Consider the following 13,361-nt stretch of genomic DNA (forward strand, 5'->3'; position numbering starts at 1 on the left):
GGGGATCTGTTGCACTCTTGGGAAATGTTCTTTTACATATGGCGGAATATAAATATAGGGCAGGCCTTATAGGGCATTTCCTTATCCATTATCATCCTGTTTTCCGTTGTGGTCATACCTCGCTCTAGGAATCCCTTTTCTATTCCCTTTCTTCGTTTTTTTCTACGTGTTTTCAACTTATGTGCTTATTTGTTGATCAGCCGACCACACGACTTTCAAGATCTCATATCAAACAAAAGTCAATGGAAATACACATTCCTTCTGGCCACGATATAAAGCATCCAATATTGTCGACATAATTACTAAACCATCATTCTAATAACTTTCGATACGTGCGTCACCAGATTATTATGACTGCTTTATTCTATTTTTCTATTTTGAGAAGCGGGAATCCATTAAAAAGGGACAATTGTCAAACATTTAAAGAGAAATGCCAGTAGTTGCAGTAAACACTGATTTCATGAGAAAGTCTGTAAATCCAGGCTTAATTGTCAGTATATCATCGAGGATCTAGATCTGGTACAGTTACATAAACTGAACTTTGTGAAATCTTGAAATCTACGCTGAAAAATGTTCACACTGAAAATCACCAACACAGATAGGAACACGTGGGACAGTGTATTATTATTGCTGGAATAAAGACCCGACGGAAGTGACCGAATCCGCGCTTATTTTGCTTATTTCTCAGCAATTACACAATTTCTTCAAGAATCCTTTGGCACATATTTTTTATTCATACAAACAGACACTTGGGTGGTCATTATATTAGATTCTGTAAAAAGTCATTTTGAGATCGTTACCAATACTGGAATTTATCTTTAAGTTAAGGAAAGAATCCAGTTCTTTCAAGGAAATAAAATTTCCGCCGTTGTGACACCGCCCTACAACTACTGCTACTACTAGATACTGCTACTTCTACTATTATTACTACTACTGCTAATACGACAAATACTACTACTACCACTACTACTTCTACTGTGATGACGATGATGATAGAAATAATAATAATAATGATAATAATAATGATAATGATAAAAATGATAACAATTATATTGTACAGTGCAATAAAAATTATAATAATACTGATAACAATAATAACATTAATAATAATTATATTTTACTGATGCATCATTATAACATTTCCGTACGCCAGTTTTCCTAAAAGGTCATTGTCCCTATAAAAACCAACTTCTGTTTTGGACTTTGTACACACGTGCACTGTCACTCTGAAAAACACGCATGAAGTATTTGATAGATGTAAGTTAAAGGTAGCTCCCATATGAAATTATATTGATACAAGTTGGCGATTAATTTGCTGTTCTCTTTAATCGCATAATTTAAGGAAATACGTTGCAATCAGCGTATCCAAAAATTAGTCTTTATTTTGAATTAGGTATACAACTCGCACTTTGCCCCCCAAAAAAGACAAAATGAAAATATAAACGAAATAAAAAAACAAACATCACATGAACAGGGAAGACGATCGAGGGCAGTGACACAGAGTTTCCCTGTAGTTCAAATGCGAGTCGTGATTGAAAATCAAAATGGCTGATTGTCAAAGTTCTCCTGTACGGATCATGGCTTGGATCATGCCACGAACAATCTCAACGGCTTTATGCAAATGCTTGAGTAGCGTAGATGGGATGGAAATTTGGTTCGAACTTTTTTCGTATGCCAGTTTTGTGAGGAAAGAGTACGAGCAACAGACGGGCAATAAATTGCCCATGGTATACGAGGGCAACGAGAAGACGGTACGGGACGCTGCTAAACGATTTGAAAGTCTTGTTGGCACCAACATACTTCCCGAAAAAGTAGTGTAAGTAATCTGAAATAAGACAATCTGTTACAGGGGACGCGGAAGCCGGGAAGGGGGTGGGGGTGGCTTCAGCCCTCGCTTTTTATATTCAAAACCGTGTACAAAAACATTAAACTGACCATATTATTGTGATTTTTTGTATGACCAGCCCTCCCACCCCCACTTTGAAAACCGTTCCGCGGCCCCTGTATTATCTGTTTCAAAGATAATCTATCACTTTAGAATATGAAAAGATCGATATATTTATAAAGCTTTTTATAATTACGAAAATCATGCAATGTCGACATACTTAAATCATTGGCAACATATCATACGACCCTCTTAAAAATCGAAAAGCACAAGCATGAAAACATAGCAGTCCTGGTCATGTGTTGATTTATACCCGATCTAAACCCAAACTGGACAGTACGCCAAAATCGCACTTGATAACATAAAAAAAATCTCTAGCTCCCTACTCTCAGAAACGAGAACTAGTAAAAGTTGGAAGTAGCAGAAAATGTATGATGATAACAAATAATAAAATAAAGGAAAATAAAGTAAAAGGCAGTAGAAATGGCAAGAAACTATGAAGAACTAGTTAAGTAGCATTGCACAAGTTTCAGTACACGTAGCAAGAAATAATGGCGTGGTATATAGCGTGAGCATCCTGAGCGTGGGAGAAACACAATCCCCAATTTTAATTCGCCCTTTTTGCTTGGGTTGCTTTATAGATACCATAACGTGCAGAAAGAACTTGAGGCATCTACCAGTAAGTATATCTTTGTCAAGGAAGGGTACATGGCTTTTCCAGATAAGAAATCCCGACAGTACCTGCCAAAAGGATTCAAGCATGTCTTTCTTATCCGGGAGCCTCATAAACTGTTCACATCCTACAGGAAAGCGATGTATCAGCACCTGACGAATGTGGGGATCCGCTCAGGGGATGCCGCCGACGAAGAGGCCTTCGACATCGGTCACGATGACCCTGTCATGAACGCGAACGAATTCTACAGCGGAATCACAGATCTTTGGCTTTACGTCCGAGACAACTTGGATCCCAACCCAATCGTCATCAACACAGATGATCTGTTGGCCGACCCCGCTGGCGTGCTTGAGAAGTTCTGCAATCTTACCGGTCTTCCTTACAGCGATTCACTTCTTCATTGGGACGCTTCTCCAGACGTGATCAAGAACTGGATAAGGGTTAGCGACAATATCATCAAGTTGGCCAATGCGTTTTTTGAAACAGCAGTGCTCTCCAGTAGCTTTCTTCCACCAAAACCGGCAATTCCAATAGACAAACTTTCACCAGATGTCAGAAAACTGGCAAAGGTCTCCATGCCACATTTTGAGAAAATAAATCAGTTTAAAATATAAAAGAGGAAATAATACTATCGTTTATAACGGTGAACAATGAAAAAAAAGTTGACTTAAAATAATAATAATACACAGTTTTCAAATACAACATAGCAAGAGTATATTTTTTGTATTAATTTCACAGAGGCTTTTGATAGGCTGGATCATAAAATCCTTGTATTAGAAAAAAAGTTGATCAAACTCAATGTACGATTTTGTATTATTGAATGATCAATGTCATATGATTATTAGTTTTTTGGGAAGAATTGTTGACAGTGTGTAAAATATCAAGGTACTTTGAAGCAATAAGGGCTGTCTCTATCAAATCTGAAATTGGTATACATGGGCTGTATTCGTCCTGTTAGCCTATGGAATACAGAATAGTTTTTGATGATGGAATTACACAGAAACATGTAAGAAGTTTAGAGCAAGTATAAAAGAATCTCGTAGAATTATGTTGGGCAATGCAAAACTACACAGATTATTCCAGTGCTTGTCTATCATGAGAAACTCCCATTCTTTATTTCAGAAGGGAGAAACTCAACCTAGATTTTGCAACGTCTTCAACCCGCAAACATCCAACATTCAAATGCATGGCAACCTCCTTCAGTCTCCGACAAACTCTTATATACGAAATTCAAATGTAAGCAATTCAATTCCGCAATAGCCCCATACCATTTTTCACAAATCTCCTGAATAAAGACTCATTTGAAAAGCAATTACTTAAATATGCCTACTTGCAACATAAATTTATATTTTATAATTAATAGAAAAGCAACACTTTTATTTAATATCCACATATTTTAATGATCTTTGAAAACTTGCTTATTTTGTTTTATTCTCCTTCATTTACCACTTCCTCATGATCATATATACCGTATATTACTTATTTTCATTGTCCAAATATTCTTGCCTTATTTACTTACATACATATTCATTTTGTAAGTTTTTACCAAGATTACTGTTTTTTTTTAATGTTTGAAACATGCAATGAGTCTTTTAATTGTTTGTACTATGAATACATGACCAATTCAGTCATTAATTTGGCTGCGACTCATGTTTTTTTTTGATAACCTTGAATTGAATCATCATTTCACGTACATTACAATATAACGCCCCTATGCTGTCCAAAGAACACAGCCGTTTACAGTACGCACGCATACAAGGAATGCCAGGCTACCATCCAAAAGTACAATTTATTATTTAAACGTGTTTAAGCGTTTATAAACAGTAAAATTGTTGGTCAAAGTGCTATGAAGTTTTATATTGCAAAAATACTTAAATTCTTCGTATTTATTGCCATATTTATGGTATTGTATATTGGGTTTATAACTAAAGGATATGCAGTATTTTACATATGTAATGTCAACCTGCACTAATGGAAAAAAGTATGATTTTTAAAACGTGTTTGAGTGCAAGGTGAGTAAGTGTGCGCGGTTGCTTGAGTACTAAGTATGTTAAAATGAATTAAGAATGCTTCAGAACAAAACAACCCAACAATAAAAACAACAAAATATAAATTTATTCAAAAAAAAATCAACGATTCGTGTAAATGCACAACCCACAGAACACTCACACAAAAAATACATAACATATATATGTATATCTAAATATGGTTCTCTTCATCCATTTCTTTCACACAATATTTAATAAAAAGAGTTGCCAAAGCTGTTGTACATGTATAACTTCACACACACACACACACACACACACACAACATATACATACACACACACACATATATATATATATATATATATATATACATATATATATATATATATATATATATATTTGGTCTTATATGGACCAAATACATATGTTAGAAAATATACATGCACAACACATTTAGAAACTCTTTTATTTGAATACGTAATGAAAGAAATTAGTGAATTAGTGAAGAGAACAATTATAGTCGAGGAGAACTATATTGTTCTCTTCATTCATTTCTGTCATGATATATAATTATTTATTTAGGGCGAGGAAAGTAAGACAAGACGGGGATTACTAGAGGGAGAGAGGATGGGAGATAGTAATGGGGATATAGGAGAGATAAAAAAGGGGTTGGGGCCGGGGGGGGGGGGTATATAGGCATACAGGAAAAGGTGTGGAAGAGAAAGAAAGAGAGGAAGTATACAGAAACGATAAAGAAAAAAAAACAGAAATGAGGAGGAGGCGAGATAGAGAGGAAGGCAGAGAGATAAGGAGAGAAATTGTAGGGGCCTATGGGTAAATGAACATAAAGTCACGGGAGAACGACAAAGGATAAGCCTATGAGGCAGACAAATACAGAGTAAGAGAGGACAAGGGAATAAGGGCAAAGTACTTGTAATAAAATATATAAAATCCATAAAAGTTGAAATGTTGACATTGAGATTGGCTGGTGAACTTGGACTGAATTCTGATAACTTTATCACAAAATAAAGTGATAAATGAGGCCTCGTGTCCAATATGTGTATTCTGTCCGCAACGTACAAAGGTCAGAAATTATATTCCAAATTATCAATATTGCCTTTTTGGCCGTTGTGTGCTCGAGGTCAATGGTTACTAACCCCAAGATAGCACTACCCTGTGCTATACTCTACGTGGCTCTTTTCCCTTCAGAACTAATCGTATCTTAAATACGTTAGCGCAACTCGTTCGTTTGTATTTTTCTCTCGCTTAACCAAAAATGGCCGATTCCGAACAAACCTCGGTTAAAATAATCGCTTGGGTCTTGCCAAGAACCATCTCCACGGCTGTATGCAAGTGTCTGAGTGGCGTTGACGGAATCGAGATTTGGTTTGAACGGTTTTCACGAGCGTACTTCATGAAGAATGAGTATGAGAGTCAGACTGGCAATAAAATGCCCCTGGAATATGAGGGCCATGAAGAGCAGGTGCGGGAAGCCGCCAAGTTGTTTGGGCGTCTAATTGGAACTGACGTAGTCCCAGAAAGAGCGGTGTAAGTACCAAAAAACCTCTTTTATTCCTTAATGTTAGACTTTCACTTCGACTTTTTTGGCTCACTATTCCTAGGAATGTGGTTATTTCTCTTATTTCTTTTTAAGAGGTGGAAGAGCAGACCGAGGGCCCATCCCCGCACGGTGTGTTGATGTCCTTTGTGCTTTTAATCAGATTTTTTTGACTGTTGGGTTTGAAATTTGAGGTGACTTTCATTTGACCATTTTAGTTTTCAGAAAATGTTTACCCTTCCTCACGAGATTACCCATGTTGTCGCGGCCATTGATTTTCACTCCTGAACATTTAATTCAATTTTAATTGATTCTGAAAAATGGTCTGTTTTTATTTGGACACCCACTGCAGAAAATATTTCAATAATGTGAAATTGATACTAATTAAAATCAGACATGAAATGAATTACGAAGAAGCATTAAGAAATTATGGACTGACGAAAGTCGACAGGCGCTAAGCCGCGCCGCGCGCGTAGCATAAGCTCTATATAGCTTCTGCCTTAAAGGGCGCTAAAAAGGAGAAAAAAACATTACAAGAAGAATGAGAAGAGAATCAAAGTGAAAAATTGAAAATGTGTAAACATGAGCACGGAGAAGTAAAGAATCAGAAATCGAAGGGAATGAGAGTAAAACTGGGGGGGGGGGGCAGCGGCGGTAATAATTCTTTGCCGGTGGGGGATCTTTAGTATTACACATTTATAGATGTATAAAATACTATCAAAATACGATCTGTGCTTTATAGTGTTAAAATTCATTTACCAATATTTTCATTGTTCATGTTTAGATACGGTAGCGTGAAGAAGGGCATTGAACGGTCAAGTAGCAAGTATATATTTGCCAAAGAAGGGTATTTCGTTTTTGAAGACGAGGCAACTCGACCGTACCTACCATCCGGATTCAAACACGTGTTCTTCATTCGGGATCCTTACAGATTGTACACTTCCTACAGAATAGCCATGTACAAACACCTTACAAACGTTGGTATCCGTACAGGTGATCCTGACGACGAGGAGGCCTTCGACATGGAATACGACGACCCACTCATGAAAGCTAACGAGTTCTACAGCGCAACCTTAGAATTCTTGAAATACGTTCGTGACAACCTGGACCCCGACCCAATCGTCATCAACACAAACGACCTGTTGGCCAACCCTGCGAAGGTGCTAAAGAAGTTCTGTCACCTGACCGGTCTTCCGTACAGTGATTCACTACTTCATTGGGATGCCTCTCCAGATATCACCAAGACCTGGAAGACAGCAAGCGACGACATCATCAAGTTGTCCGTTGCCTTCTTTGAAACGGCAGTCTTCTCAGACGGGTTTCTTCCGCTAAAACCAACCGTCCCAGTAGAAAAGATGCCACCGGATGTTATCAGACTAGCCAAGCAAGCTATGCCCTACTACGAAGAACTGAACAAGATGAAAATATGAATACAAAATATTAAACTTTAGTTAACTAATACGAGGGTGAACAGACAAATGTATATGTGAATGAAAAAACAACATTATTTTGTTTATCTGCTGGCGACTTTTTTGTAACACATGACATGCTGTACATTCACTTTTTGTACCATCAAATAACAAATTATCAGGTACATTTTTCGGAGTTTCATTTTCAAAACGCATCAAAGATATGGGTAACAATCACTAGCGTACCTACGGGGGGGGGGGGGCAGTCTGCCCCCCTGCCGAGTCCCAACCCATGCAAAGGACGTATGTTAAGGCCCTAAACCGCAAATTGCACCTAAACCGCAAATCGCCGCCTAAGCTTGTAGAAAAAAGTATTTTTGAAACGAAGGACCTTGGATGAGTAGTTTCACTCCCCTGGTAACAAAAGCTTGAAAATTTTTAAAAATAAGCTACTATTACTACTACCACTACTACTACTACTACTCCTACTCCTATACTACTACTACTACTACTACTACTACTACTACTACTCCTACTACTAAAACTACTACTACTACTACTCTTACTGCTACTACTACTTCTACTACTGCTACTCCTACTACTACTACTACTACTACTACTACTACTACTACTCCTCCTACTCCTACTCCTACTACTACTACTACTACTACTACTACTACTACTACTACTACTACTACTACTACTAAAACTACTACTACTACTACTCTTACTGCTACTACTACTACTACTACTACTACTAAAACTACTACTACTACTCTTACTGCTACTACTACTTCTACTATACTGCTACTCCTACTACTACTACTACTACTACTACTACTACTACTACTACTACTACTACTACTACTACTACTACTACTACTACTCCTACTACTACTCCTACTATACTACTACTAAAACTACTACTACTACTACTACTACTACTACTACTACTACTACTACTACTACTACTACTACTACTACTACTACTACTACTACTACTACTACTACTACTACTACTACTCCTACTCCTACTCCTACTACTACTCCTACTACTACTACTACTAAAACTACTACTACTACTACTACTACTACTACTACTACTACTCCTACTCCTACTCCTACTCCTACTACTACTACTACTACTACTACTCCTACTCCTTCTCCTACTCCTACTACTACTCCTACTACTACTACTACTACTACTACTACTACTACTACTACTCTTACTGCTACTACTACTAGTCTTACTGCTACTACTACTTCTACTACTGCTACTCCTACTACTACTACTACTACTACTACTACTACTACTACTCCTACTCCTACTACTACTCCTACTATACTACTACTAAAACTACTACTACTCCTACTTCTACTACTACTACTACTACTACTACTACTAAAACTACTACTACTACTACTTCTACTACTGCTACTCCTACTACTACTACTACTACTACTACTCCTACTCCTACTACTACTACTACTACTACTACTACTCTTACTGCTACTACTACTTCTACTACTGCTACTCCTACTACTACTACTACTACTATTTCGTACTGATTATGACTATAATAACATGAGTACATGGCTTCATTACCCTCGTAACATTTTGTATTAAAGTTTTAAAAAGATTATAATAAATATTTAAAAAATTATTTATAGCGATTCTTTATTTTCTCCCTCTGTGTTCACGCCTCTTACGCGCACACGGTCCTTGTTAATATACCGTGTGCGCGTAAGAGGCGTGAACACAGAGGGCGGCAAACATAAATCGCAGAAGGATAGAGGTTGAAGAGTGAGGAATTAGAACTAGGGTGCTGATCTCATTTTTATGAGAAATGTTGTTGTTGATCCCTTTGTTGATACACGTATTTATTTATTTGTTTATTTATTTAAATATTTTACCAGGGTGCTCATTCAACATAAAGTTGGTCTCCCATGGGGCCCTAAAAGGCTATCATTATTGTTCTTCTTGTTTGTTGGTTTTGGACTCTTGGTTATGGTGGGAGTTGGGCAACTTGGGCTGTACATAGTGCCGTTTTTTTGTGTGTTTTTTTTGGTGTTTTTTTTTGTATCCCTAATTCTCCCCTAGTATAATCTAACGCCTGTAGGTTTAAGCAAAGGAAAAGGAAAAGGGAAGAAATGAAAGGCGGAAAATAAAGAAAGGATCGCTATAAATAATTTTTTAATATTTATTATAATCTTTTTAAAACTTTAATACAAAATGTTACGAGGGTAATGAAGCCATGTACTCATATTATTTTAGTCATAATCAGTACGAAATAGTAGTAGTAGTAGTAGTAGGAGTAGCAGTAGTAGAAGTAGTAGTAGCAGTAAGAGTAGTAGTAGTAGTAGTTTTAGTAGTAGTAGTAGTAGTAGTAGGAGTAGTAGTAGGAGTAGTAGTAGTAGTAGGAGTAGCAGTAGTAGAAGTAGTAGTAGCAGTAAGAGTAGTAGTAGTAGTTTTAGTAGTAGTAGTAGTAGTAGGAGTAGTAGTAGTAGTTTTAGTAGTAGTATAGTAGGAGTAGTAGTAGGAGTAGGAGTAGGAGTAGTAGTAGTAGTAGTAGTAGTAGTAGTAGTAGTAGTAGTAGTAGTAGGAGTAGCAGTATAGTAGAAGTAGTAGTAGCAGTAAGAGTAGTAGTAGTAGTAGTTTTAGTAGTAGTAGTAGTAGTAGTAGTAGCAGTAAGAGTAGTAGTAGTAGTTTTAGTAGTAGTAGTAGTAGGAGTAGGAGTAGGAGTAGTAGTAGTAGTAGTAGTAGGAGTAGCAGTAGTAGAAGTAGTAGTAGCAGTAAGAGTAGTAGTAGTAGTAGTTTTAGTAGTAGTAGGAGTAGTAGGAGGAGTAGGAGTAGTAGTAGTAGTAGTATAGGAGTAGGAGTAGTAGTAGTAGTGGTAGTAGTAATAGTAGCAGTAAGAGTAGTAGTAGTAGTAGTTTTAGTAGTAGTAGTAGTAGGAGTAGTAGTAGTAGTAGTAGTAGTAGTGTGTGTTGCTAAACTTCGAGTCTCGAGTTTCGAGTCTCGAGTCTCGAGTCTCGAGTCTCGAGTTTCGAGTTTCCAAAATATCATTAGAATTGCTCATTAAAGACCTCGCTTTTAATTGCTTTTAATTTAAGCCACTATTATCCACAGATTGGCGAAATCATGCACGTCAAACACTCTGGTGCCGCTAAAATCTTCTAAGGACATAAAAGGAAATGAAGTTGACACGTTGCAAGCTTGTAATTCCAATGAGGCAAAATATGCTTTATCTTTTTTCAGGTAATCGAAGCTACCTATGTAGTAGAAAATGATTTAAATTCTCGATTGGATGATTATAAAAAGATATGCAGTTAAAGGCAAGAAAGTACAAGTATGTAGCCTCCCGCGATTAATAAAGAAATTATAGCTATGACACTATGAATAAATCTAACTTAAAAAGGCTCTATAATGACATAAACAAATATCGTTAAATACACTTTCCACCATAAGTAGGAGCAATAAATTTGATTGATTTGTAAATAGAATGTCAAGGCCTATCTACTACTATTAACAAAATATTATAATTCGGAAGAGAAAGGCGAGACTCGAATTATTCAAAAATTCGAGTTAAAAGCGCTGTCCTTTGATACTAATAGTAGGAACAATAAATTTGATTGATTTGTAAATAGAATGTCAAGGCCTATCTACTACTATTAACAAAATATTATAATTCGGATGAGAAAGGCGAGACTCGAATTTTTGAAAAATTCGAGTTAAAAGCGCTGCCCTTTAATACTAATAGTAGGAGCAATAAATTTGATTGATTTGTAAATAGAATGTCAAGGCCTATCTACTACTATTAACAAAATATTATAATTCGGATGAGAAAGGCGAGACTCGAATTTTTGAAAAATTCGAGTTAAAAGCGCTGCTCTTTAATACTAATAGTAGGAGGAATGAATTTGATTGATTTGTAAATAGAATGTCAAGGCCTATCTACTACTATTAACAAAATATTATAATTCGGATGAGAAAGGCGAGACTCGAATTTTTTGAAAAATTCGAGTTAAAAGCTGATTTTGTGAGGTGTATCTGTGAACATTCGGCCACTCTACAATATTTTGTTAATATTAGTAGATAGGCCTTGACATTCTATTTACAAATCAATCAAATTTATTGCTCCTACTATTAGTATTAAAGGGCAGCGCTTTTAACTCGAATTTTTCAAAAATTCGAGTCTCGCCTTTCTCATCCGAATTATAATATTTTGTTAATAGTAGTAGATAGGCCTTGACATTCTATTTACAAATCAATCAAATTTATTGCTCCTACTATTAGTATTAAAGGGCAGCGCTTTTAACTCGAATTTTTCAAAAATTCGAGTCTCGCCTTTCTCATCCGAATTATAATATTTTGTTAATAGTAGCAGATAGGCCTTGACATTCTATTTACAAATCAATCAAATTTATTGCTCCTACTTATGGTGGAAAAGTGTATTTAACGATATTTGTTTATGTCATTATAGAGCCTTTTAAGTTAGATTTATTCATAGTGTCTTAGCTATAATTTCTTTATTAATCGCGGGAGGCTACATACTTGTACTCTCTTGCCTTTAACTGCATATCTTTTCATAATCATCCAATCGAGAATTTAAATCATTTTCTACTACATAGGTAGCTTCGATTACCTGAAAAAAAGATAAAGCATATTTTGCCTCATTGGAATTACAAGCTTGCAACGTGTCAACTTCATTTCCTTTTATGTCCTTAGAAGATTTTAGCGGCACCAGAGTGTTTGACGTGCATGATTTCGCCAATCTGTGGATAATAGCGGCTTAAATTAAAAGCAATTAAAAGCGAGGTCTTTAATGAGCAATTCTAATGAAATTTTGGAAACTCGAAACTCGAGACTCGAAACTCGAGACTCGAGACTCGAAACTCGATACTCGAGACTCGAAACTCGAGACTCGAAGTTTAGCAACACACAGTAGTAGGAGTAGTAGTAGGAGTAGGAGTAGTAGTAGTAGTAGTAGTAGTAGTAGTAGTAGTAGTAGTAGTAGTAGTAGCAGTATAGTAGAAGTAGTAGTAGTAGTAGTAGTAGTAGTAGTTTTAGTAGTAGTAGTAGTAGTAGTAGTAGTAGTAGTAGCAGTAAGAGTAGTAGTAGTAGTAGTTTTAGTAGTAGTAGTAGTAGTAGTAGTAGTAGGAGTAGGAGTAGGAGTAGTAGTAGTAGTAGTAGTAGTAGTAGTAGTAGTAGTAGTAGTAGTAGTAGTAGGAGTAGCAGTAGTAGAAGTAGTAGCAGTAAGAGTAGTAGTAGTAGTAGTAGTAGTAGTAGTAGTAGTAGTAGTAGTAGTAGTAGTAGTAGTAGTAGTAGTAGTAGTAGGAGGAGTAGCAGTAGTAGAAGTAGTAGTAGCAGTAAGAGTAGTAGTAGTAGTAGCAGTAAGAGTAGTAGTAGTAGTAGTTTTAGTAGTAGTAGTAGTAGTAGGAGTAGTAGTAGGAGTAGTAGTCGTAGTAGTAGTATAGGAGTAGGAGTGGTAGTAGTAGTAATAGTAGCTTATTTTCAAAAATTTTCAAACTTTAATACTAAATGTTACCAGGGGAGTGAAACCACTCATCCAAGGTCCTTCGTTTCAAAAATACTTTTTTTCTACAAGCTTAGGCTGCGATTTGCGGTTTAGGTGCAATTTGCGGTTTAGGGCCTTAACAGACGTATCCCTGCCCCCCTGACGAGGTTGAAGACCTTTCTATTTTTTTTTGCTTGTCATTTTTTTTGTGGTACGAAGTCCTATATTTGTGGTTGAAGACCTTTTTTTTGGCTTGTCAATTTTTTGGGCGGACGAATTTGCCCCCCCCCCCTCTGAAAAATCCTTGAAACGCCACTGGTAACAATTCT

The 13,361-nt window shown here is 36.5% G+C and overlaps 1 protein-coding gene across 1 annotated transcript; it reads left to right on the plus strand.

Annotated features, from left to right (window-relative positions):
• The first annotated feature begins 1,539 nt into the window (after positions 1-1,539).
• On the plus strand, positions 1,540-3,301 carry LOC121429413. The gene is made up of 2 exons (XM_041626393.1): positions 1,540-1,816; positions 2,527-3,301. Exons 1-2 carry the CDS (start codon positions 1,545-1,547, stop codon positions 3,170-3,172), a joined length of 918 nt encoding a protein of 305 aa, XP_041482327.1. The 5' UTR covers positions 1,540-1,544; the 3' UTR covers positions 3,173-3,301.
• The last annotated feature ends 10,060 nt before the right edge of the window (positions 3,302-13,361 follow it).

This window comes from Lytechinus variegatus, chromosome 16, assembly GCF_018143015.1.
Source record: "Lytechinus variegatus isolate NC3 chromosome 16, Lvar_3.0, whole genome shotgun sequence".
Taxonomy (NCBI): domain Eukaryota; kingdom Metazoa; phylum Echinodermata; class Echinoidea; order Temnopleuroida; family Toxopneustidae; genus Lytechinus; species Lytechinus variegatus.

What these genes read in the sequence shown, in the direction of transcription:
- LOC121429413 (XM_041626393.1), top strand. Translation starts at nt 1,545, where the DNA reads ATGGCTGATTGTCAAAGTTCTCCTGTACGGATCATGGCTTGGATCATG. An exon ending in ATACTTCCCGAAAAAGTAGT is followed by an intron (nt 1,817 to 2,526) that starts GTAAGTAATCTG and finishes GTTGCTTTATAG; the next exon opens with ATACCATAACGTGCAGAAAG.